General features: G+C 44.9%; 1 protein-coding gene across 1 annotated transcript in view; it reads left to right on the plus strand.

Moving 5' to 3' along the window:
• Positions 1-27,720, plus strand: part of CEP192 (centrosomal protein 192) — a 192,224-nt gene that overhangs the window by 608 nt on the left and 163,896 nt on the right. The window contains exons 2-7 of the mRNA XM_084619054.1: positions 734-809; positions 2,792-2,980; positions 5,769-5,894; positions 13,615-13,772; positions 22,320-22,369; positions 23,460-23,592. Coding sequence (XP_084475180.1) covers positions 2,814-2,980; positions 5,769-5,894; positions 13,615-13,772; positions 22,320-22,369; positions 23,460-23,592 — 634 coding nt within the window. The 5' untranslated portion in view covers positions 734-809; positions 2,792-2,813. The remainder of the gene's footprint in view (positions 1-733; positions 810-2,791; positions 2,981-5,768; positions 5,895-13,614; positions 13,773-22,319; positions 22,370-23,459; positions 23,593-27,720) is intronic.

The following is a 27,720-nucleotide window of genomic DNA, read 5'->3' on the forward strand; positions in this document are numbered from 1 at the left end:
AATGGGCAAAGTGATAGGAACTAACCCCAGGAAAGGGCGCCCTTATTCTGGAGTGAGCGTGTCCGCAGGGGGAGCGGTACCGGTGTGAGCCTCCTGGGGTCATTAGGCTGGGCAGATGAGCCCTCACTCTAGCTCAAAGGTAGGCAAACATTTTGGCTCAAGGGCCACATCTGGGTATGGAAATTGTATGGTGGGCCGTGAACGCTCATGACGTTGGGGTGCAGGAGGGGGTGAGGGCTCTGGCGGGGGGTGCAGGCTCTGGGTGGCATTTACCTCAAGCAGCTTCTGGAAGCAGCAGCATGTTCTGGCTTTGGCTCCTATGCAGAGGTGTGGCCAGGTGGCTCTGTGCACGGTCTTGCCTGCAGGTGCTGCCTTTGCAGCTTCCATTGGCCAGGAACTGCAGGCAATGGGAGCTGCAGCAGTGTTCTGCAGAGCCAGTTGGCTGTGCCTCTGTGTAGGAGCAGGATGGGGGGACATGCCACTGATTCTGGGAGCCGTGCAGAGCGGCCCCTGACCCCACTCCCCAGCTGGAGCGCAGCAAGCCCCAGTACCGGGTGGGAACTTGAGGGCTTGATTAAATAGGCTGGTGGGCTGAATGTGGCCTGCGGCCGTAGTTTGCCCTCCCCTGCTCCATACCCTACCCCGTCCCCTGTGCAAGGAGCCTCTGATTCAGCCGGTTTAATGACCTCTAATGAAGGTGATGCTTTACATAGGTTTTTGGTTTTTTTTTTAGGCTCCATCGAGTGCTTGAGGCCTGTAGAAACAGGAAGATGCTGTCTGCTCCAAGCAACTTTACAAGCTAAATACAGGTCAGGCACTTGAGGGCTCTAACTTGTAGGAGTTAATGTCTCTTAAAAAAAAAAAAAAAAAAAGTCTTGATCTGTGCCTTCTTGCTCAAAATACTGAGGAAGAAGTTCAAATGAGTTTGTAGATATAGTTGTGCTTATGTCAGTAAAGGATATGGTCAGTGTATTGTCTATTTTTTTTATGGGAACCAACAGGGAGCTGTAACAAATTACTTATGTTATTGTAAATGCAGTTGATTTGCTCTTGTATTCAGATGTTCCTTTATCAGGATGAGTTCTGCTGTCAAACAGTCTCTTCTGCGGCACCTGTCACAGTCAAGTAAATTTACTATCTGTTGCTCTTGACGTTTTGAGATCATCCTACTTGGAAAGTACAAGCTGACTTCTTGTCCCACCGTGCTGCTTTTTGGTAGTAGTAAAATTGATGTTTAGTGGCTTCCTTATTAAACTTCAGTACCTATTCCAGTGCCAGAATGTGATCCTGTTGGGTGATAGTTATTTTCTTACCTTAAATAACAGGGGCTGGTTGTACAACTGAGGGTGTTTTCTCTGTGCACCTTGAAAAAAATCACCAGTCTTGCACTCTTCTATTGATTTTTTTTTTTAAAGACTTTATTAATATGGTGTTGAAGATCTTGGATGGAGTGTGGTGAACAGTGAAGGAGATAGAAGCACAAGGAAACTAGCTTTTTACTTTAATTGGGTATTCTAAATTTTTTTTAGTGGATGTGAATCTGAAAATTTTTGAAATTGAGTTTAAATCTCCCAAACGCTTAGATAAAGCACACTTTAAATAACATGCCTGAAACTTGAAGGTGAATGTTTACGGCTCCCTTGTTGAATTTTTATGAGGGGCTTTTCTGCATAGGAGACATTGATTATAAAAAGTAATAGTGAAACTGATTATATTCAGAGCTGTGAAATGCATGTTTTCACTAGCATTCTGTAACTCCTTTCAGTTCTGATATTGTTGTGTATTAACGACAGTAGGTATAAAATTTAAACAAATGTGACTTTTTAAAAACAGTGGTTTGATTTGGATTTGGAAGTAAATTGGCTTGAAGACTAACAAATGGATAAAATGTCAGTTGCTTTTTTTGGTGAAAGCCAAAGAAGGAAGCATACTGTCAGCTCTTAGACTTTTCTGATTTTATTTTGAGTGAGTGTTAGAACATTTGGACTCAACCACTGGTTTAAAGAATACATTTTTTTGCTATACATGCAATATTTTAGCCAACTGTATATCTATGCTAGATGTTTTAAAAAATATATGAAGAGTACTGTCGCAGTTGGCAGTCAGCAAAACCACCTCTAGACCTTGTGTGTACTGGTGATTTTAGGGAAATCTAGCACTGTTTAGCCCCCAGTGGTGCTAGTAATAGTGTGGTCTGGTTACCAGTGATTTTGTCATTATTTAACTTTGTGGTATAGATGACATTTTGGAGTAACACTGCTGACTTTATATGCTTAAGCTAATGCTGTTAAAGTAACTACTGTTAGTAGTAAGAAAAGGAGTACTTGTGGCACCTTAGAGACTAACCAATTTATTTGAGCATAAGCTTTTGTGAGCTACAGCTCTGCTCAAATAAATTTGTTAGTCTCTAAGGTGCCACAAGTACTCCCTTTTCTTTCTGCGAATACAGACTAACACGCTGTTACTCTGAATACTGTTAGTAGTGCTGGTGAAGCTTCAGTGCTAGTACAATGGAGGTAGATGGCTCTAAAATTGTTGCTTTTTAGGTCATGCATAATTATGAACTGTAGTACATAATTCAGAATGAGGACTACTTTTGTGAAAGTCATGTAACTGGACTTGGAGTCCTTCCATCCTGGTCTGTGAAAATAAAATCTTTCTATATCTGCAGTGTGAAGCATCTGGCTATGTTGTTTCCAATGGGAGTTTACATGACTTTAGTGACCAGTGAATTCTTTGAGTATCATCTTGTTTGTTATGCTGAAATGACTTATTTCAATTCATTTTTAAGCAGTGTTCTGTTGTATGGCAGCATGGAAGACTTTCGAAATATTGCAGATGAGACGTTTCCCAGCTTTTTGGCTAACTCACTGAACAGTAATACCAGTGGGATTTTGGAAAATGTCACCATTTCATCAAACCTTGGCTTACCTGTTGCAGCTTCAACTGTTGCCAGGAATAAAACCAGTTGTGACAACAGGTAAGACTGTCCTCATAATAGTCTTTCATAGCCTAAAATACACTTGCGTTATGGGGAAGAGTGGAGGTGTCTGATCTCCTCCAGAAGGATTCCTCTTACATGCTGTATGCTCAGAAAGCTGAAACTGGTTATTCGGATACGTCTGTAACGTGGTGTGAATTCGTGATGTGCTGAAAAAGTCAGTGTGCTGCTGAATGATCTTCTGATGATTGCTACAAAATGAGTGACAAGGTAGATGAGGTAATACCTTTTCTTGGACCAACTTCTGATGGTGAAAGAGACAAGTTTTAAAGCTACACAGAGCTCTTTTTCCATCTGGGAAAGGTATTCAGTGTGTCAAGTGGGCAGTTAACACCTCTGCAGTCATAGGACAAAAAAGGGGGGTTTTTAAGGTTACAGATTATTGTAATAATAAGCCATACATCCGGTGTCTTTAAGACCAATATTAAGTCTCTAATGAAGTTATGGATTTAAGCTCCTTGGCTTGTCCTTTGAAGGCGTTTTGTACTTTTCCCAGACTTAAGAGCTCTGTGTATCCCAAAAGCTTGTCTCTTTCACAACAGAAGTTAGTTCCATAAAAGATATTACCTCATCTACCTTGTGCCTCTAATATCCAGGAAGTAACGCAGGTACAACACTGCATGCTATAAAATAAAGCATTTTGTCAAAGAAAACTTAAGTTGCCAGGCTTCGTTACAAAATGTTAACTTGGGATTTAGACTGGAGTTTTAAAAGTATACTGAGTCAATATCCTTTGACATGAACAGTAATCTAACTGGAGCATCCTATATTTCTTGCACATAACATCAATAGTTACTAAATTTAGTAGTTATTCAGAGAATAATGGTTCTGTAGTACTTTTCTTGAAACCAGAAAGATTAATTATGTACAATTAACTTACAGTAGTTTGAACCGATACTATAGTGGGAAAACAGGAGATACTTAAGCTACTGTTGTATTTTTGGTCACAATTATTGTGTTTTGTTCAAGGTGACTATTACACTATACTGACTCAGTGGTTGGAACAAATTTTGGTACCAAAGATAAAACCTGTGTAGTTGTGAATAAAGCATATGATCCAACCTTAAAATTTAGCCAAATGGTACATAGTATCTGTTGCCCCCTCTATGGATGTAAAGTCAAACTGAGTTTGGGATCATTGGGCATTACCGCTTCCAGGAGAGTGTGATGTAGAGTCTGCAGAATTAAATTGTGTAGTTTTCCCATAATTCTCTTCTCCTGCAGTCTTTGTGTTGGTCTATAATATCGTACTCCAGCCCAGTCTTGTCTGGCTCTTGGCTTCTGGCACCATCTGTGTTTGTTTTTTTTTACCAGTGGGTTTATCTGAGATGTCAGACATTTGAGCTACATTACATTCCTTAAGAAGAAAAGGAGTACTTGTGGCACCTTAGAGACTAACCAATTTATTTGAGCATAAGCTTTCGTGAGCTACAGCTCACTTCATCGGATGCATTCAGTGGAAAATACAGTGGGGAGATTTATATACACGCAGAACATGAAAAAATGGGTGTTGTCATACACACTGTAACGAGAGTGATCACTTAAGGTGAGCTATTGCCAGCGGGGGGGTGCGGGGGGAACCTTTTATAGTGATAGTCAAGTTGGGCCATTTCCAGCAGTTGACAAGAACCTCTGAGGAATGGGGGTTGGGTGTGTGTGTAAACATGGGGAAATAGTTTTACTTTGTGTAATGACCCATCCACTCCTAGTCTTTATTCAAGCCTAAGGTATTTGTATCCAGTTTGCAAGTGTCTCATTGGAGTCTGTTTTTGCAGTTTTTTTGTTGAAGAATTGCAACTTTTAGGTCTGTAATAGAGTGACCAAAGAGATTGAACTGTTCTCCGGCTGGTTTTTGAGTGTTCTAATTCTCAACGTCTGATTTGTGTCCATTTATTCTTTTATGTAGAGACTGTCCAGTTTGACCAATGTACATGGCAGAGGGGCGTTGCAATGTATATAAATCTCCCCACTGTATTTTCCACTGAATGCATCCGATGAAGTGAGCTGTAGCTCATGAAAGCTTGTGCTCAGATAAATTGGTTAGTCTCTAAGGTGCCACAAGTACTCCTTTTGTTTTTGCGAATACAGACTAACACGATTGCTACTCTGAAACCTAACATTACATTCCTTGCAACTATATGTGATAGCTTATGGACAGAATGCAAGTTCCTGTAGTATATTGACCCATTCCACCAGCTGTTCATTAGCTGTGCAGCTGGCCATAATGATGAAGTATAAGAATTGTTAGTCTAGTGACTGAGAATTATCTGTAACTGGTTAATTGATTCCTATATCAGCCAGATATCTAGGCTGGCTCAAGAAGGTTATTTGAGAACACTTCTATCGCAGTTTTATTTTCTTTAAACTACCAGAGTTGCTCATAGTTGCTTATAGTGAACAGTTCTTTGTTGATCATTACAAGCCAATAACCGTCTAATAAAATTAATTTTTTTGAGTTTAAATTTATAAAATGCAAAAATAAAAACTAAAAGGCTACACAGCATGAATTATGGATGGACTTGTATTAAATGAAACCACTTGTTTTTCTTGCCAAATAAGTACTCAGAGAAAATCAGAGTAGCCATTTAGCCTGATGAACCCCTGACTAAGCTGGAAATCCCTTTTGCCATCCCTTTTTATATGAGATTGAATTCCTACAATCCTTTTGTGGTACTCAAGTAGTATTCAGATACTCTACAAAAAACAAGTTACGAGTTGAAAAGATGCAAATTTGAGCAGTTAAAATGATTGGGCTTTTTTCCAACAGGCTTTCTGATATTCAAGCTTCTTATCTAGAAGAAGGGAGGTTTTCACCGCCATCAGCATCTTGTCATAGTGGTCAGTCTGCTTCGGAGCCAAGGGGGAAGTTAGCTCTTAGCTTTCAGGGTGACTTGTAAGTGATATTGCTGTTTAATCCTTTAAAAAAGATTGGAAAAATTACTTATAGCAAATTCTGTGTTATAATTGTACATATCAATGACTTTACTCTGAATTTTTTCTTTATGAAATAACGGGATTGGCTGCCGTTAAATGCTTTATTTTGCTCCCACCTACTTGTCAATAAAATTTGTAGAGTTTTTGATGATTCATTAGAATTTGTTGCTTAAATCCAAGATCTGAAGAATATATTTTCTTTAAAAGGAATGTCTGAAGACAGTGAAGTTATTAGAGCTTAATTCTAGCTCAGTGGTTCTTTAAACTTTTTTCATTTGCTGGATAACTTCATAAGGAGAACGAGAAGTTCCTCCAGTTTTGTCACTTGTGCCCATTTCAAAACAGTTTTTGCTCTGGAGATATTTCCTTCCTTATAGTTTGTGCAAATATTTCAATTTATTCTTCTGTAGTCTTGCTACAGGATTCTATAAGCTTTCTAGGTAGAGCTCCAGTGCCATGCATGTGAGGTTCATAGAGTAGTTTGTGAATTGGTAATCACAATTAACTCATAAGTGCAAGCACATATAGCTTTTACAGGTTTTCAAACTGTGTGAAGTGACTTCAGAAGAAATAGCTTACGAGTATCTTATCTAACGGTCAATATTCTGCAGAACACAGGGGAGTGGGAGATCACTGCTTTTTGATACCTTAACAAGAATTTACATGGGTTGTGAGCAGATTATAAAAGCCTCAACAGCAACTCCATGGTTGAGATGGAGTTTTTCACTTAAAGCAGGGATTCAACCTCTTAAGTGTGAAGAGTGTAATTTTGAAGAATACATAATTTACTTTGAATACAGAATAAATTTTCTGAGAATTCCAAGTAAATCTCTTATTTAGTTTAAGAAATAAAATTAAAAATAGGCCTCTTGAGAAATCTGGTACTTTTGTGTCAGACCTCTTTTTGCCCCGAATAATTGCAGTAACAGAATAATACAAATGCTATAGCAGCACAGCTGTAGTGTAGACGCTTTTCACAGCGATGGAAAAACCTCTTGCATCACCATAATTAATCCACTCCTCCAACAGGTGGTAGTTAGGTTGGCTTTACCTTCTCTGACAGATGTGAAATTTTCACATCTCTGAGTGATGGAGCTAGATTAACTTAAATTTTAGGTGTAGATCAGGCATGAATTCTCTAAAATCCATATGGTTACTCAGATTGCCTTGAAATGTGGTGTGTCTCATGGGGAGGTAGGGTTTGATTTATGACCCAAATTTGAGGCTGTTTGATCAAGGGGTTCCTCAGAGACAGCCTCATGGGGGGGGAAAAACACCTAGCTTTTCTTTAAAGTTGATATATTTTGGCAACTCTTGGATGTACAGGGATCGCACTAGGGTGTCGGTTGCTTGAGAGTTACCCCACCACTAGCTCTTTGGGGGAAATCAGATTAAAATATTGTTAGCAAAAGTTTGGTCCCCCAGTCCTAAAGCTCTTGCCCCAAACCAATTAGACTGTACATGTGCAGAGAGGCTAAGGGTAAATCTAGTTATGATTTACAGGAGCTGAGTAGCTCCAGGAGGAATGTTTCACCCATGGAACCTCAGCAACATCCAGGCACTGAGAGTTCAAATCCAACCCTATGTGTAGAAATCTGAAGGGTGGGGAAAAATCAGAGGCAGATAGTAGCAATATGGGATTTTTGTATTTTGGGGAATTGTATTCTGAGGACAGCAGAATATATAGAAGGAGCTGAAACTGCTTTTGAAAAGAACAATTTGCACATGCAAATGCTTGTTGGAAGAGGACAGTGATTGGAGGTGGAAGAGTAAGTGGGAATAGGAGGAGATGGGTTTAGGGTACAGTGCGGGGATGGGGGATAAATGGTGATGGGTGGATAGGAGAGGCTTGCGGGGGGGTCAGGTGATGGAGGGGATGGGGCTAAGTGAAGTGGGAGGACACCTGAGGAGAGGAAAAGAGGGTGAGTTTTAGGGGGACTGGGAGAATAGAGGCAGGGGTCCCTGACAGCAAACATTACAGTCCTCTCCCATTTTGTGCTGGGATCTGGAAGTGGGGAGGAGAGCAAGGGGACTGCCTGTCTCTCTGTCTTTGTGCATGTGCCAGGCCCTGGGGGGCTGGGTGTCTAATCCCCCCATTGGCATTCCCTCTCAAATGAGCTGATATATGGGGGACTCTCCCTTCCAGGGGTATCTGATCCCCTTTCCTTGCCTTGTGTATGGCAGGATTTTTAGAGGCCCCTGCCCATCTACAGGTGTCTGACCCCCTGGCAACTAGGGTCCTTACCTACCATATGGGCCTGGGTCAGGAGAAGCCCTGCCATTTGGGTGTAAAGCTGAGAACTGGCATAAGTACCAAGAACACACTGCTGACACTGAGGCAAAGAGTTGAGAATAGGCATGCTTGATCCATATCACAGGCTCTGCAGCATTGGGTGAGGAGGGAATGGGAACACCTACTGACATGAATAGAAGACTTTACACATATTAGGGCTGTTGTTTCAGGTGTATCCATCTACATCCAATGGTCTCACTCAGCTGAGATTAGCTTATTGAGATGAATGGGCCACTTAACACGGCTCAGAGCTTCTTATATTTTCAGGATTATCCTTTGCTGGGGAATCTGCACACAGCAAAGGAGTTATTAATAATTAATTTTAATATATGTTATGGCTAAGGCCCTACTTAATTTGTGATACTGTGGAAATTACAGATCCCGCAATATTAAGCATCCTCTACAATTTTGTCAGCTGGGTGGCTGGTGGCCCGAGTCCCGCTGCTGGACTTGGGCGGCTGGTGTCACGAATCCTGCTGCTGACCCCAGGCATTAATGACTGTAATATAGTTGCAGCAAAATGTCTGGGTATCTCCTCCCCCCCCCCCCCCCCAAAATAAATAAAAAAAATTAGCAGGCATAACATGATGCTTGAGTGTTTAAATTGTTCCAGCAAGTTTTTCGTAAGCAAATAGGTCTTCTCTGGCTTTTCCACATTTCTGTAGAACCTCAGAATTATGAACACTTCGGGATAGTTCCTAACTCTACAATGTTTGTAATTGAACAAAATATTATGGTTGTGCTTTCAGAAGTTTACAACTGAATATTGACTTAATACAGCTTTGAAACTTTACTATGCAGAAGAATAATGCTGCTTTTAACTGTCTTAATTTAAATGAAACAGACACAGAAACATTTTCCTTACCATGTCAAATCTTTTTTTAAATTTTCCTTTCCTTTTTTTATTAGTTTACATTTAACACAGTACTGTACTGTATCTGCTTTTTGGGGGGTGGGGGTGGGTCGTCTCTGCTGCTGCTTGATTGCGTACTTCCGGTTCCAAATTAAGTGTGTGATTGACTGGTCAGTTCATAATATTGGTAAGTGTAACTCTGAAGTTCTACTGTAATAAATAACTGTTATTACTTTTCCATGATTTTCCATGTCTTGTCTGCAACTCAGCTGCAATTATATGACAATCATCCCACAATTCAAGTAGTGCCATAATTATGGTAGAATGCCAGCTCTGCTACTCTTAAGATTGAGAAGTTTTTTTTCTGTTGAAAGGACGACGTTTCTAAATATTCCAAAATTCTAAGATGTATCCGAGTTGTCTTGAAATTTGCTGTGCCTTTGTTAGTTAGTGATGCAAATTTGGGATCATTTGAGCAAGAGGTTCCTGAGATGCAGGAACAGTGTTTTTTGTTTGTTTGTTGTTTTTAAGTTCACAGATTCTCCAGACTTGCTTTGTGAATACCTGGCTTCTAAGATGCTAATTACTTAATGAGACAGGAACAGGAGGATGAGCTGGAAATGAAGTTGGTGTGTGTTTTGAGGGAAATAGTGGGAGGAGAGACCAGTCTTCCTTAGTATACTTAGTTGCTGTAACCATGAGGTAATAAAACTGTCCCGTTCTTGGGATGTAGACTATGTCTGAGACTTCTCTTATTGGCTCTGTTAGCAGTTACAGACTCCAAAAATTTTAAAGCCTGACTGTTACCTCCATTTCAGTACAACAGAGCATACAGAGATAGGGGGAATCACATAACAGGATGGCCTACTGAAGAGAACAATCAAAGAAACCTGGGCTCTATTCCTGGCTCTGCCATTGTACTTCTGGGTAACTTTGACCAAGTCATTTCACCTCTGTGCCTCAGTTTCCCCATCTCTAAGGGGAAAGTTTCCTTTTTTTGAGATCTACTGATGAAAGACTGCATTGTAAGAACTAGATATTATCATTACTTGTCCACAGGACCATCTGATCTGCACACCTAGGTGATAATTATAACTGCCTAGATTACCACCAACTACTCCCAATAACCGTTCTTCCTGTTTTTTTTTTTTTTTGTTTTTAACATAACCAAATGTTAGTAATTCACCCTTATGGTTGCCTGGTGATAGCTCATTCCTTTCCCGAACATAAAATTCAGCAAGACTCAAAAGTTGTGAAAAACAGGGAATATAAAGTTAATGTATGCTCCCACAAAACTTTAACTGCCTTCTTTTGAGCAGTGTCCTAATATGTCTATAACACATACTTGCTCTCTGCCTTTGTTCTCTCCTGAGCAGGAGCCCCTTACACTCATACCTCCTTGCAGTCCTACACATCTATTGCATTTTACAATTCCATCAATCCCTCTTACAACCATATGATTCCCAGTGGCTATTGCTAGTTGCGAGAGGGGGCATAGCCTGGGCATGTTCTGTAACTCTGTATTTCCTTGGTTTCACAAGTTTATTTTGCTAAACTCTGCAAAGAGCACAAGCTATCACCAGTCAACTTTAACTTGGCATTCACAAATGTTTTTGCCATTTAATAAAAACTTGCTCAGATGTTGTGCATAGGTTACGTTTGAGTAGTTTTCTACAAGGTTTTAATGGTCGTTTTCTCCCCTCACCCCTTCAGGTTTTAACTGAAGAAGAATTAACTCTGCTCTGTAGTGACACCATGCCAAAACAAATGATGATTAAAGCATTTTAGTGTTTGTGGAGTCAAAATAGATGAAGTAGCTTTTCAAAGACAAAGCAGACACCAACATTTTTTGATTCATGGTTTTGTGGTACGGCAGGATTAAGCCTTCTGCTGAAGGAAAAAAGACCATTAATCCTTGTAAAGAAAAGAAAATCAAATGTATCCTATTCATAAGATTTCAGTGAGTTTTAAGAGTATATGGGAAGCTTGAAGAATCTGACATGGTGGAGTTTTGGGTGCCCTAATTGCATTTTCATACATTAACATGTTTGGATTTCTTTTAAGTTCCCTGATTTTATAATGGTTTGCTTTGTGAGAACTACAATATCCCTGTTTATGTAGCATCACATAAGTTATTAACTCTCCAACCTTAACTCCATTTTAGCAATGATTGACTGAGACTATTAATAGTACCTTAAATAAGGTCACAAATGTAAGCGTGGTGTAAACAGTTGTACCAATTTAACTAAACTTGTGTCTTAAGCTAGTTCTATTGGTTTAACTCACATTGGTTCAGAGTTAAACTGCTGTAAATCAGGCTCACACAGGTGGTAGGATTTGCACTGGTTTAAAATCTATCTGTAGAGAAGGCCATACATTGTTACAATTTTCAGTTTCATCGTAAGTACAGTTAATTGCCTAGGAAGTATCTCAAATAGGTTTTTCTATACTCTGACAAAAATAATGCGTGTAATGTTTCATCAGTACAACAGGTGTAGTGCCATTACTGGTAGAAATAGCGGAAGCAGTAGCATAGGTGGGTATCGTATATGTACCAACTCATTTTATAATCTTGCTCAGAGTATTATTAAATACAACTGTGGTAAAAATGCAGAGACCTATCTGTGCTTCAGCTTCTACTGTTTACTCCTGGGGGAAATTCTGAGTGACTGCGTCTGTAGAATATGCCCACCTCCCCCACATACTTACTGTGATTCTGTGCTGAAAATGGCAGGGAAGCAAGGGAAACCGCATGGGTGGGGGGCCGGAGCGGGACGACTACGGACACAGTTTTTTGGGGCGGATTGTTCCCCCAAACAGAGGTGAGGCATGGGGGGGGGGCTCATGGGGTTATGTGCCGCTGGCCTCCCACTCCCCGCCCATTTCTGCAAGCGCAGAGCTGCCCAGCTGAAGGAGGCTGTGTCTGGGCTCCACTGACTCTGCAGCTGAACGCCGCCTCCTGGGTCGTAGTGCCAGTCCAGTTCCCCTTCTGCGTGCTGGGAGCCTTCCTGTTTTCTGTGCAAAAGTGAGTGCCCGCAGTGGGAGAAATGAGGAAAGGAGATGTGGGGGGAAGAGGCAGTGGGGAAGGAAGTGGGGTGGAACAGGGCAAGGGGAGGAGAAAGTGGGAGTAAACGGAGGGGGATGGACATGAAAAGGGAATAGGGGAATCGCAGGGAGGAAGCGGGAGCTCAGCATGCAATGTCGTTTTGGCAGCAGCTGGAGCTCCCCCATTAAGCAGGTCTATCAAGCCTTCACCCTGACAAGCTCTATCCCCTATACCTGGACCCCTCTGAGCCCCCCCCACCAAGACCCCTATCCCACTGATCCCTCAATCAGCTGCACCCAGACCTCCACCCCATCAAACCCCACTCCCCCAGCACCCTGACCCCCCACTGAGCCCCCCAAACCCATACCTCCCCACTGAGCCCATCTTCCCACACCCAGAACCCCTTGCTGAGTACCAGCCACCTTCACCTGGATCCCCCTGCAGAGTCCCATTGCGTCTGCACCTGGAACCCCCAACGAGCCCCTATGCATTCAGAGCTACCTGCACTGAGCCGCCCGCACCCAGATTGCACCACACAGAAACCTCTCACTCCATATCTGGATCCCCCCACACTTGGATCCTGCTGGGCTGAGCCTGCCCACCCACACCTGGTGTGCCTGGCGCAGAGGGGCAGGGCCCTGGTGTGTTTCTGGAGCAGGCCCAGCCTTTGCACAGGGTCAGGTGCAGCCTCACTGCCAAGTCCCTGTACTGGAGGGAAGTGGGGGCTTGAGGGTGATCGCCCACATAAATACAGCCAGTGGCCTATGCTCCCCACTGCCATGTTGGAGCCACATTTATTTGACAAACAAAATTTGCAGAACTTTAAAATGTGTGCATGTTTTTTATTTTTTTGCATATAATTTTTAGTGTTTTGGTGCAGAATTCCCTCAGGAGTAACCGTTGATGCCACTGGTGGAGGTGCAGTAGTGGTGATTTTTGTGCACTTTGACTGGTGTAGACAAGACCTAGGCCTAAAGGCTTCTACCTGACAACCAGAAGCAAGAGGGTAATTTGAAACTGGGGTAGGAGAATGTTATTTAAGCCTTAGATTAAAACCTAATACTATATCTGAAAGACTAAAGGAATAAATACCTCTTTATTTTAATTATTTTAAGCATTTAACAGTGTTTTGTATAGCCAGTCTTTTCACACAGCTACAGTAAAGAGAAACGCATGTAATACATTTTCCTATTTGTCAAAACCACAGATGATTAGCGGGAACTCGGTGACAAGTAGTACCTTGAACTACTTCTTTGGAAGTGATTAGATTTTTAAAGTTGAGTATTCTTTTAATAAGTAGCAGATATTTCTTGCCATTTTAGAATAATCTGTAAATCTATCAGGACTAGGATAGTCAGCAGTGTTCGTACTCGGGGTATAAAGGAAATAAAGACATACTTATATGTCCACAAAGTAAGAGAAACTGTATACTGATTGTGATCAAACTTTGGCTTAAGTAAAGTGTCACTAAAATTATTTTTTTCTAGGGGAGTTACTACACTAATTACAGAAGCTCATCCTGTTTCTGATGGCTTGAAAGAGTCCAACTTAATACAGAGAGGGCACAACCAGAATGCCATCGCTGAGTGTTCAAGTCTCAGTCAAGATACTTCGTTTGACATATTACCAATTGAATACTTGGAAGGTATTTAACTTTTAGAAACTCTTGTACTTAGTGGTCCAGTGTACTTGCATCTTTGTTATGGTGTATTTTGTTTTGGTATAACGTAAATAAGAATAGCTCTTCTCTACTGGCAATCTTTAAGTGACTTGTAGAGAATGGAAATTGAAGTAGTCTTTGGTCTGGGACTTGTTATATTAAGTCTAAATCTGTGGTAAAAAGACAAAGTAACTCTAGGGAGCCAGTGACAAATCTAAGGTCTGATGTCTTACAAACAATGAACTAGAAACAAATCCTGAACACTACTGGGGAAAATTGTGGGTTTCAGTATTCCAGTGGTATAGGTCACTTATTTATCAGGTATGAAACCACAAAATCATATATTTTTATTAGCATGTTTCCTTTTTCCTCTTCCACTCTGATCTGAATTCAGTGACCATTACCTTCAGTTGCACTGACTTCGGGATCTTGCTTTATATCGTCTAAAAACATTTAGTGTAGTTCTTCTTTGAGTGATTGCTCATGTGTATTCTACAATAGGTGTGTGTGCTCACCATGTGCACCGGTGCTGGAAGTTTTCCCCCTAGCAGTACCTGTATGGAGAGCACCCCAGCGACCCCTGGAGTGGCGCTGGCCTGGCGCGCTATAAGGGGAGCTGCGTGCTCCCCTCCCCCTCAGTTCCTTCTTGCCGCCAGTGAAGGTGCGTCAGAACTACTCTGCTCCAGCTTTGCTGTAGCTCATCCCCAGAACTGTTCGTTCATTCAGAGTTAGTACCTGTAGTTAGTTAGCTGTTTAGTTAGTCAGTGAGCCCGGGCCGGGGCATGCCCCGCGCCCCAGGGTTTAAGTCATGTGGCTCTTGTAGGCATTCTATGCCAAGAAGTGACCCGCACGCAGACTGTGCTGTTCGGGAGAAACCCATATCAGCGAAAGGTGCAAGATTTGCAAGTCGTTTAAGCCTCTGACCAAAACAGAAAGGGACATTAGGCTCTGGGCCATCCTGATGGAGTCGGCGCTGACCCCGACTCCGGCACGCTGCTCCGAACTGGTACCCAGCTCTGCAGCGTCGGTACACAGTGACCCTCTGATGCCATCAACCAGTCAGCCCTGCTCCCCGTCCACAGGGCACACCAAGAGGGCCAGGAAGACTCCCTCTTTGCAGTGGCACTGAGGGAAGTCTGGGACAGAGGCTAGGCCCATGTTGGGCAGTCCTTGATCCCCACCGGGCCCCAGACCTCCGACTCACGTTGAGTGGAGTAGCCCAGCCCCTTCAGAACAGGCCTCTCCAGATGTCTGGACGCCATCCACGCCTGAAGCCTCCCAGGCGGCCCGGGACGTTATGTTCATGTTGGTGCCCGGAGCGCTGCCGATGTTGGCCCCATGCTCCAGAGGCAAGCCGCCGCTGGGATCTACGCAGTCGCCTCCGGCCCAGTACCGGCCTCGGTCGAGGGTTCCTGACGCCGTTCACCGCCCAGCGACCGTTCGGGGCAGAGTCCGTGTGGATTGCCCTTGATGCCGACCAGACTGTCTGTCTGGGTTCCATCCATCCAGCACTCTCGGCATCGATCGTCCTCAAAAGGCGAATATTGATGGGACCACAGCAGGCGTCACCAATGGTCCTAGCCTCAGAGAGGGTACCGCAGTCGGTCTCGGCAGTTGTCAATGCCATTCCTGCTCGGATTCCCGCCCCAAGTCTCCACCAAGACATCGCAGCCCTGGGTGTCAATTGCCAGCATCTCGCTGTTGCGGGTCCGCCCATCAAGGCCATATGCGGAGCAGTGGTTACCGTAGGTACTGGTCCTCCATGTCGAGATTGCGGTCCCGTGGCCCATGTGGATCCTGGCACCGCTGCTCCTCCTGGTCCAGAAACAGCAGCAGATCTTACGCCAGCCCAACTTCCATTCATAGCTGTCCTTCAATTGGCCAGGCCAGCCAACCAGAACAGCTGGCCCTGCTGGTGCCAAGGCAGGTGCAGTGGCACTGAGCATTGTGGCTGGCCCAATGGTACCAGTGGGCACCGTGGCCTCTGGCGCAGCCCCCGGTGGGAGCTCGCTTGGCAGCCGGAGCTTCAGAAGCACCGTCGGCCTCCCTCTCCAGACCCCTGAGAAAGGAGTCGGTGGGACGTACGTCCTCTGCACCGTGCTTGGAGTCTGACCAGGTGGTGGACTCTCCGGTGCTGGCCGATACCCAGAGCACAGCATTGACCTCCTTGCCCCATCCGAAGGAGGTGATTGCAGCTCCCCCCCCCTCCGCCCCGCAGGAGGACTTCAGGGCCCATCAAGAACTCTTAAAGAGGGTGGCAGCAAGGCTCCACCTCCAGGCAGTGGAGATGGAGGAGCCTTCAGACTTCCTGTTCAATGTGCTATCCCCATCAGCACTGGGTAGGGTGGCCTTGCCTCCCCATGAGGGGGTGGCTAAGATTTCAAATGCCCTGTGGCAAATACCGGCCTCGTTGGCCCCCATCTCTAAGAAGGCGCTATGCAAGTACTTTATATCCACTAAGGGGCATGAGTACTTGTATACCCACCCGGCACCCAACTCCCTTGTGGTTGAGTTGGTCAACCACAGGGAATGGCAGGGTCAGCCATCCCTGACCCCAAGAACAAAGACTCTCGGAGACTGGACTCTTTCAGAAGGAAAATTTATTCGGCTTCAAGCTTCCAGTTACGAATGGCAAACCATCAGGCTCTCCTGGGCTGGTATGAATTCAATCTGTGGGGCTCCCTGCCCAAGTTTGAGGACTCCCTCCAGGAGCATGGTAGGAAGGAATTCAAGGTGCTAGGGTGTCCCTGCAGGCAGCCTCGGATGCTGCAGGCACAGCCGCCCGATCCATGGCCTCCACGGTGTGCATGAGATGGGCATCATGGCTCCTGCTCTCTGGACTGTCGAGTGAGGCGCAGTCTTCCATGCAGGATCTCCCATTTGATGGGAAAGCTCTGTTTGCAGCAGAAATGGATACAAGGCTGCATGGCATGAAAGACTCCCGCATGACCCTCCAGACTCTGGGCCTCTCTGTCCTGGCTCTGGCAAAACCTAAGTTCAAGCCGCAGCGGACTCCTGCCCAGGCCGCCCTCCCGAAGTACGAGGCCTCCCATAAGAAGCTGCGGGACTACAAGAGACGCTCTCAGAGGCAGTCTTGGTCTGACCCCCAGCCTGGGTCCCCCAAGGGCAAGCAGGAGGGGAAAAGGCGCTTTTGATGGGACGTTTGTGGGCACCACGGTGGTCCTCATCAAGGATCCACCCCCAATAAAAACTCCCCTTCTCCAACTGGTTGTGTGCTTTCCTCCCAGAATGGTCACAACTACTCTCAGACCGATGGGTCCTCAACACCATTTCCTGGGGTTTCATTCTCCGTTTTACTTCCTCCCTGCCCAACTATCCTCGTCTCTCTTGGGGGACCCCTCGCACGAAGCTCTGCTCGAGCAGGAGGTGGGGCAGCTCCTAGGACTAGGAGCGATAGAAGCGGTGCCTGAGGTTCATGGGCAAGGGGTATTACTCCAGTTATTTCCTTATCCCGAAGGCCAAAGGGAGGCCCAGGCCCATCCTGGACCTGTGAGGTCTGAACCAGTACATGGTGAAACTCAAGTTCCACATGGTTTCCCTGGCCTCCATCATCCCCTCCCTGGATCCCGGGGACTGGTACGCTACCCTCGATCTACAGGATGCATACTTCCACATCCATATATTCGAGGGGCCCAGGTGCTTCCTCCATTTTGTGGCAGGATAGAATCACTACCAATTCACAGTCCTCCCATTAGGTCTGTCCCCTGCCCCCAGGGTGTTTACAAAATGCCTGTCAGTGGTAGCGGCCTACCTCAGACGGCGGCGGTTCCAGATATTTCCCTATCTGGACAATTGGCTTGTCAAGGGCACCTCCTGGTTGCAGGTGAGGGATCATGTAGCGCTCCTCCTGTCCACGTGCACCGCCTTGGCCTGTTGGTAAACAACACCAAGTCCATGTTAGTCCCGGTCCAAAGCATAGACTTTATCGGGGCGCTCCTGGACACAGCGTTGGCCAGGGCCTCTCTCCAGACAGATTTGAGGCCCTGAAAGGTCTCATCGACTCAATCATAAGGTTCCCTGTGACAACTGCCAGGGTTTTTCTGCAGCTCTTGGGTCACATGTCAGCGTGCATGTACGTGGTCTGTCATGCCAGACTCAGGATGAGGCCCCTCCAGCTCTGGTTGGCCTCGAAGTTTTCCCAGGCCACGGACAGGATGGACAAGGGCCTCACCATGCCGGACTCTGTGATCACCTCCATATGGTGGTGGTCCGCCCCAAACAACATGCTCCAAAGGGTCCTGTTCAGGGATAGGGCCCCGTCGTTGGAGTTGGTGTCTGATGCGTTGGACCTGGCTTGGGGGGCCCATGTGGCGAACTTTCAGACCCAAGGCCTGTGGTTGGCTCAAGACCTGACCCTACATATAAATGTCAAGGAGCTCAGGGTGGTGCGGCTGGCGTGTATGGCCTTCCGCTAGCACCTGGAAGGCAAGGTAGTCAGGGTCCTCACGGGCAACATGGCCTTGATGTTCTATATCAACAGGCAAGGTGGGGCCTGATCCTCTGCCACGAAGCCCTGAGGCTGTGGGACTTCTGTATAGCCCACAACATCCACCTGAAGGCCTTCCACCTGCTGGGCACCCGGAACAAGAGGGCGGATGCTTGAGCAGGAACTTTTTCTTGCAACACGAGTGGTCCCTCCACCTGGAAGTGTCCCACCAGCTCTTGCAAAGGTGGGGAACTCCCCAGCTGCACCTATTTGCGACTCGGCAGAACCAGTGATGCCCCCGATTCTGCTCCAGGTGGGACCTGGGGAGGGGAGCTATCTCTGATTCCTTTATCCTGTCCTGGTCAGGCTGGCTTTTCTACACCTTTCCCCTGTTCCCTCTAATCAGCAGAGTCCTGGAGAAGATAAAGACGGACAAGGCCCGGGTCCTCCTGATTGCCCTGGTGTGGCCCAGGCAGCATTGGTATGGGACCCTAATGGGCCTGGCGGTAGCTCTGTCATGGCTGTTGCCGCTCTGCGTGGACCTTCTTTCTCAGGACCAGGGCTGCCTCCTCCATCCCAACCTAGCGGCTCTTCACCTCACGGTGTGGCTGCTTAGTGGTTAGGTGGAGAGGAAAGGATGTGCTCAGAACAGGTTCAGCACGTCCTCCTCGATAGTAGACGGCCCTCCACTCACCGTGCTTATTTGGCAAAGTGGTCCCGGTTTTCTAGGTGGGCAGCGGACCAGGGTATCTCCCCTGTGGCCACCCCGATCCAGCTTATCCTTGATTACCTTCTCCACCTGAGGGCCCAGGGCCTGGTGCCCTCGTCACTCAAGATGCACTTGGCAGCCATATCTGCCTTCCATCCGCCGGTGCAAGGGCACACAGTATTTTCCCATGCTATGACTGGCCAGTTCCTTAAGGGTTTGGTTTGTCTTTTTCTGTATTCTAGACTCACGGTCCCACAGTGGGACCTAAACCTGGTGTTGGCTCGTCTCATGGGGCCCCCGTTTGAACCACTGGCCACATGCTCCTAGTCTCACCTCTCGTGGAAGGTGGCCTTCCTGGTTGCAATCACGTCAGCCAGGCGAGTCTTGGAGCTCAGGGCCCTGATCTCCAAGCCGCCGTACACGGTCTTTCATAAGGACAAGGTCCAGCTCCGCCCACACCCTGCGTTCCTACTGAAGGTGGTCTCCACCTACCACATGGGTCGGGACATTTTTCTACTGTTCCTCTGCCTCAAGCCTCCTGTGTCCAGTGCGGAGCGCTGTCTCCACACGCTCGATGTGCAGTGCGCTCTGGCTTTCTACCTCGAGCGGACTAAGCCATTCAGAAAGTCCTTGCAACTGTTTGTCGTCTCGGCTGAGCGCGCAAGGGGCCAGCCGATTTCCACTCAGTGGCTTTCCAGTTGGATCATTTCGTGCATCCGTTCCTGTTATGAGCAGGCGGGTGTTCCCTCGCCACCCATTGTGAGGGCACACTCGACTCAGGTGCTGGCCTCTTCGGCTGCCTTCGTGGCCCACGTCCCCATCCAGGACATTTGTAGGGCTGCCATGTGGTCTTTGGTTAACACGTTCACCTAGCACTGTGTGATTGTCCCTCAAACCAGGGATGATGCCAGGTTTGGTAGGGCTGTCCTCCGTGCTGGAAACTTGTGAACACCTACCCACCTTCAACAGATACAGCTTGGATACACCTATTGTGGAATACACATGAGCAATCACTTGAAGAAAAGACAGTTACCTTTTCCGTAACTGGTGTTCTTTGAGATGTGTTGCTCATGTCTATTCCACACCCCGCCCTCCTTCCCCTCTGTCGGAGTTGTCTGGCAAGAAGGAACTGAAGGTGGGGGTAGCGTGCAGCTCTCCTTATACCATGCCAGGCAGGCGCCACTCCAGGGGTCGCCGGGGGTGCTCCCCCCACTACGTGTACGTGCTAGGGGAAAAACTTCCAGCACCAGTGCACGTGGCGAGCATGCACACCTATTGTGGAATAGACATGAGCAACACATCTCGAAAAACACCAGTTACGGAAAAGGTAACTTTTTTTTTTCAAATGACATGATACATTAATACCTAAATCCTGTGGTTTGAAATACCAGCTGCTAAAATCATGCTGCCTTGAAATAAGAATAGAGAGTTAAGGGAAGTAAGATAGTAATAAGTAACCTGATCTTAAACTGTTGTCAGTATTTTATTAAACTAGCTTTCCAGTAGTTGAGTGCAAATATTAGGAAACCCCAGGGACTCCATAAAATGCTCTCTATTTGTACTTTGGTTCCCCGTCCAAATCCCCCCCTCCCCCCCACCAAACAAAAACCCACAAAAAAAACTGCAAGGAAATTTGCATTCCTCATAGCTGCTGAAGTTCTGTGGGGTAGAAAGGGGTAAGTTTAAATTGGTAGAAGTAAGGTAATTTTATTTTATAAACTACTAAAAATATTTAGTTTAGAACAGCAAGAAATGGTAGGCCAGCTCTTATTAGGAGCACTTTATCCCTATATTTTATGGTTTGATAAGGAGCTTCAGTGTTACTTCTTTGAAGTCCTTTTTGTGATTTCAGTTGGTCTTTACAGTTAAAACTCCCATCAAATATTCTATATAAAGCAACTGTTACAACAACCAAGCTTACATCCATTTTTCAATACCTAGTGTAAAAGAAATTGGCCCAAAAGTTAAAAGCAAGATAGTTTAAACTACAGACTTTTTTGAATTTATATAAACCCTTTTAGAGGTAAGTAGGGAAATTTTAGGGAAATCTTAGAGAAATTTGCTTGTTCTTGGACAGAAAGGAGAAACCTCCTGCAATTTCTTTAATCAGTCTGAACGTTTTCTAACGTAACTAGAATATACACAGATATTGTTATATTTTCAGTAGGGCTGTCAAATGATTAAAAAAAGTAATCATGATTAATTGCACTGTAAAACAATATTAATATTTTTAATAAATATTATTTTATGCATCATTAGTGAGATCTCGTTCCTATATTCCTGTTTCTCCATTCAATGGGAAATAGTAGCTAGTTGCTGTTCAAAAGAATATCAGACTGGAAAAGATGCATCCACTTTAGTGGCCTAATGAAATTAGAAAATAGTTCCTCTTGAACATAAAACACATTTCTTGAGATTTCAGCAGTAGTTGTGGACTAAAATACCCATTCGTATTTTATAGGGAGACGTAACCATTGCAAAAATGCCAAGACAAATTTAACTTGTGTGGTTTTTTGTTTTTGGAACCGGGAAGCTTGCAAAGTTAACTGTCCAGTATTCTTGAATTATTATATTAGGTGATACTAATGCTTTCCGGTAGCATCTCATGATCCACTAGGGCTTGAAACATTTTTGTAGACCAATAAGAATAAATTCTGGATTAGTGAATTTCATGTCAAGTTGTTGGTGGGTGTTTTTTGTTTTTGTTTTTGTTTTCTATTGCAGTGGTACCTAGAGAGCCCACTTGGGGTTCAGGGCTCTAATGTGCTAGGTACTGTACAAAGACAAAAAGAAAGAACCCTCTGCTCACTAAGAGCTTAAAATACAGCAATTGAAACAATGTGCGGGTAATGTATGGAGGAAACACAAGGTAATTGTAAGTGATGAAAGAAATAGTGTGGCTCAGTGGCTAGAACACAGCACTAAGACTCAAAAGACCTGTTATTTCAGTGTCTGCCACTGACACTCTGTGATCTTCAGCACGTCACTTCAGCCCTCTGTTTCCCTCCCATCCTATCTTGTCTAAGTAGATTCTAAGACCTTGGAACAGACATTCTCTTGTTCACTTTGTGCACTACCACCCACTATGAAGCCCCAATTTCTACTGGGGTATCTTGATATTGGTGTAATAAGAATAATGATCAGAAATACATAATCCCATAAATGTGGATTTTGTCTTTACAGTACCATAAAATAAGCTACTTTAAGTGTGCATAATACTTGACAAACTAAATAACAAGTCCTTGGCCAAAGAAGCTTAGCCTGTTGTAGTTATAATTATTCCTTGTTCGCAAAGAAAGTGTGAATATACAAATTAAGTAGCCTAATATAGGAACAAATTCAAGGTGCTGTTAAATAACACACTTCTTTGTTACAGACTTGTCCACTGGAATATGTTCACTGCCACAAAGTAAAAAGGAAAACCAGGTAAATCTGTTCCACGTGCTGGGAAACAAAAGAACTGATTTTATAAAAAACAAACAAAAAAACACCCCCAAAAAACTGTATTAACATAAATAAGGGGATAAGTTTTCTGTAGAGCGAAACAAACTCTACTGGCTTAGTGTTTTACCTTCTGTGTCCCTTAAATTTGTAACATCCTCCACATTGCAACATAATGCAGAGTACGAAAGGCAGAAATAACTTGCTACTGTCATTTTGCAGCTTTGCCAAATAATGGCTTGATGGCTTTCCCCTTGACCCCTGGAAAAAGGGATATTGATCTTGCAATGAGTTACCCAGATAATTTTATTTTTGTCCTAGGTGGTTTAATCTTTCATTTTAGAGGGGACTACTAATTGCCTTTAAACTCCTAAAAATTGATTCCTTATTCATAAGCCCTATTTGAATTGCATCCAAGAAGTTTTGTCATTTCTGTGTGTTGATAGTCTTACAAGTGAAATTAGAATGAATCATCTGCTTGTTATGGTGGTGCTGTTATCATGTAAATGTATGTGTGTATGTAGATCTCAAAGGTATAGAATTTTTAAAATACTTTATTTTTAGTTAACTGGATTCAGCTGAAACAAAATTTCAAAACTAACATTTCAATAATTGTGTGAAGTTCCTCACATGCAACAATTTCAATTGGCTTGGTGTATAAGGCCCACAGGGGCTGGAGTTTTGCTTTAACAGGTCATGAGCCTTGTTCAAGCGAGTCCTTCTGCAGGCTTCAATGTAGGATATGGGAGTAACGGATCTTTTTCACATGGAAAACTTCAAGTGCTTAGCTTTCCCTCTAAAAATCTTTAAATATGGTTGAGTCAGCCTTTTCCTCTCTACTTTCCAAGCTCCTGTCTTCCTTGTACCTGTCTCTATTACTCTTTCTGGGAATGGCTGCAAGGAGAACACATGGTGCCTCACAACCAGAACTCATGGTGAGGGAATGCAAAGAGAAGGAAGAGTTGTGGTCAAATTACTAAAGAAAGTGACTAACATATGAAGAAGCTGTTTTCACTACTGATTTATACAGTAGTTGGGAACTCTTAAGCACTTACATGTTTTAATTTTTTCATAGATTGGTGCACCTGAACCTGGAGAAAAAATTTCACCTTCCACCAACTTAAGTGACCATTTCAGCACAAGTCTTTCAGGTTTCTTAGAAAATGAGAAACTGCTCTCTCTTGCAAGCCTAGAAGGAAACTCAACTGGTACAGTATATTATTTAACTTGTAGCGTGTTTTCATGTATATTGGTTCCAGCAGAACTTTTTTAATGACATGAATCCACTATCACTACTAATCCTGCATGAGAGGAGCATAAACTTGGATGGAAATGAAGTACCTCTAAAATTTAGAAGGCCAGATTTTTCTGAAGTCGTGCTTAAAATGAGTAAGTAAACTTCTACAATTAAAGGTACCTTCCCCGAGACACCCTATAGTTGTTAAAATATTGGTGCATAGAGAATTCAATGCTGAACTTGGTATTAATTGACATGATCTTAGCTAGTTAGAAATTAAAAGCTGAACTGTACTCTGTCAGTGCTGTGAAACAAATAGAAGTTTAAGGAGAAAAGCAGTCAACTTATGTAGAGACTAGCAACTCTGGGTAGGGAATACAACTAAAATTAGTTGTCTGTCGTGACAGAACAACTGAACATTTAAGCCTGAGTTGTAGACTTAGAAGTGTACACTTGAAACCTTCTAGTTCTTTATTTCTGTTTGTGTGACTTCTAACCTTATTTGTATATTGCATTAAAAAAAAAGTTAAAAGAAAGTTACTTAAATTGCAGTGTCAGGAGTTTTAAATTTGCAAAAGTTCAGTCAACCTTAATTCTATCGTCTGTTCTGATATGCAATTAAAGACTTGCTTCATCTCAGCATCTCCCACAGTTCTTGAGGTGTGGGCTGGTCTCTTCTCTCTGAAGTTCATGGAGGCAAATCAGAGTTTTGGAGTAGTATCGTCTGGCCACAGCTCCTGCTTGCTTCCAGTTTCTCTGCCTCTGGCAGCGTGCAGAAGGTGATTTTTACAGCTTTCATCTTCATATCTGCTGGCTCCCCTGCACTTCCAGGTATGGCAGAGCAGCCTAAAAAGCACTAAGTGAAATCCAAACAGTGCTCCATTTGTAAGACTGCCCTCCCAGACTTGGCAGATGGTGAGTTGTGCCCAGCCTACACCCAGCATTCTGTCCCTGACTCTGTTCGGTCCCTTGCCTATTAGTCAGACTGGCACACGGGATCCTGTAAATGTAGAAGCAGCCACAACTCCGACACAGGAAAGACGGACCGGAAGTCTAGAGCCTCTCCCTGCTCTGGCCAAGGATGAGGAGGACCATGGTCTGCCAACTCAAGAGGAAAGTTCCAAGGAGCCACTGGAGAACACAGATGGCACATATGAGGGGTCACAATCCCCCTTTCCTCTCTCCCCCCGCCCAGTCCTAAAATGGTTCCTGAGCGCTCTTGGAAAAGCAGGGTTCATCAGCTCTCCTCTCCTTCCCAATTTGGCCAGGAGGGTTCTGGAAGTGTTTCCCTCCCTCCCTGGGAATTGGGCAAATGGTTGCCTGCGGTGGATATTCTTCACATTAACTTCCTTGAACTCAGAACAGTCAGAAATACTTGCGCTCACTTCCTTCCATTGATCAGAGGTATACAAACAAAAGTCATGACAGACAACACCATGTGCACGTACTACATAAATTGTTGGGAGCGCCAGATCATCAGCCCTCTGTGCAGAAGTGCTAAAGCTTTGGAAAGGATGTATTTCCCAAATGTTCTAATATCAGTGACCTATCTACCAGGAGTGCAGAACACAACAACAGTCCATTTGAGTCGCAAGTTCTCATACAACCACAGGTGGGAAATGAACCCAGCAGTACTTGACAACATATTCTGTCAATGGGGGATACAGATGATAGGCTTGTTTGCCACTTATCTGAACAAGAAATGCCTATGCTACTGTTCCAGGGCAGGCCTTTGACAGCACTCATTTGGGGATGCTCTCCTCCTTCCATGGAACGAGGTCCTTCTACATGCCTTTCCCCCATTCCCTCTGCTGTTGAAGGACCTCTTAAAAATAAAAAGAGAAAAAGCAAATGTCATACTGACTGCGTCCACCTGGCACAGCTGGCGGTGTCCACGGATCCCTTTTCAACCCACTCCTTACCTCCTCTTGCGGAACGAAGAACGCACTCTTCATCCCAACCTGCAGATACTCCGGCTCAAGGCCTGATTCCAACACAGCTCCTGCTCTGAGGAGGTACAAGAAGTGTTACTACACAGTAGGAAATCAGCTACCTGTCAAATTTACCGACAAAAGTGGACCAGGTTTCAAGTTTGGTGCAATTCCCAGTCAAATTACCCTGGCATCTGCTACTCTCCCCATGGTTTTAGACAACAAACTGACTCACGAAATCAGGATTATCTCTCCATTCACTCAGTGTACGTCTGATAGCCATCTACAAATAAAGAGATACTATGTTTTCTCTCACTCAACTACAAAGAGGTTGCTCAAGAGCACAGCAAACCTCTTTCCCCAACCCAGACATCCTACTCCAACATGGGACCTGAACTTAATTTTAAAGAGCCTGACTAGATCCTCCTTTGAACCTATGATCACTTGTTCACTCACACCCCTGTCAATGAAAACAGCATTTCTGGTCGCCATCACTTTGATGAGGAGAATAGGGGAGATAGCGGCACTTATTGTGCACCCCCGTTTTCATTTTCTTTAATGACAAGGTTACTCTCAGGCCACACCCAAAGTTCATATCCTAGATGACCTCATCTTTTCACATAAACTAACCAGTTCACCTCCTGACCTTTTATCCTAAAGCTCACTGTGATAAGAAGCCATACTACACATGCTCGGTGTTAGGAGAGCCCTGGCCTTCTGGATAAAAGGCTTTTAGGAAATCTCCTAAGCTCTTCCTTTCCATTGCAGATCCGACTAAAAGTACGGCAATATCAGCCAGAGGCTTTCCAAATGGGTCTCTTAGCGTATTAAACACTGCTATCAGGTTCGCAGTGTAGTATCTCCATCTGGAACTGCACACACTCAAGGAGATTGGTTGCCTCCTCGGTTGCCTTCCTCAAGAATGTCCCAACTTGAAAATCTGCAGAGCAGCCACTTGGGTGTCCATGCAGACCTTTGCATAACACAATGCAGTTACTGGGACCTCTGCTTCTTACACTAGTTTTAGCTGTTCAGTATTATCCAAACAGTCTCAACTCTGAAGCCCCAAACTCCTATCTGGGTACTGCTCAGGAGTCACCTACACTGGAGCACCCATAGGTATGTGTACCACTGGTTGAGAACTACTGGTGTACATCACCATGGTCTCCAAAGCTTGCAAACATTCGCTTATCTTGATGGTTACCTTGTGAGATAGATCATTATTCCCAAATGTGTACAAATAGGGAATTGAGACTTAGGGAGACCGAGGCCAGATTATGCGAATGTAACCACTAATTGGAGGTCCTAAGTTGAGACACCTAGTGCCTGACTTTTCAAAGTACTTCAGCATTATATAGCACTAATGTTCAAAGTACTATACAAATATTAATTAATGGGTTAGTACAGGGTTCAGCAACCTATGGCATGCATGCCAAAGATGGCATGCAAACCTATTTTTAATGGCACGCTGCTGCCTGCTGGGTCCCAACCACCAGCCCTGCTCAGGCCAGGACCCCGGCAGGCAGCAGTGTTCCATTAAAAATCTTTCCTGCCCCAGCCTGCTCTTCTCCATGCCTCTGCCCCCCCCCCCCCCCTCGCAGGGTGAAGAAGCTTGCTCCTGCCAGCTGCTGCTGCAGGGCAAGCAAGCTCCCCCCTCCCCCGCCTCTTCCCCCAGCGTGCTGGGTTCCTGCTCCTCTTCCTCCCTGCCACCGATCAGCTGATGGCCCTTACATAGGAGGGGGAGAAGCGGAGCCGCAGCATGCTTGCTGCTCTGGGGAGGAGGCAGAGAAGAGGTTGGGACGGGATCTTGGGGAAGCGGGGTGGAATCAGGGCATATTTTCTCCAGCCCCCTGCTGTGAGCCGCTCTGGACAGGGGGTTGGGAGCACCTCCCCAACTATAGACCCCCAGCCCCCTGCCCTGACCCCTGCATCTCCCCCACACTCCCAGTCCTCTACCCTGACCCTTGCACCCCCCCCCACACTCCATGCCCTGACTTCTGCACCCTCCTCACACACCGCAGCCCCCTGCCCTGACTCTTGCACTCCCCACATTCCCTCCCCCTCCCTGAGCACCAAATGGGAGCTCCTGCACACCCCCCTACCCATAAATTCTCATCTGCACTTCTCGCACCAAATGGGAGCTGCCCAGGTAAGCACTCCATACCCAA

This window comes from Lepidochelys olivacea (genome assembly GCF_965140295.1).
Source record: "Lepidochelys olivacea isolate rLepOli2 genome assembly, chromosome: 2".
NCBI lineage: Eukaryota > Metazoa > Chordata > Testudines > Cheloniidae > Lepidochelys > Lepidochelys olivacea.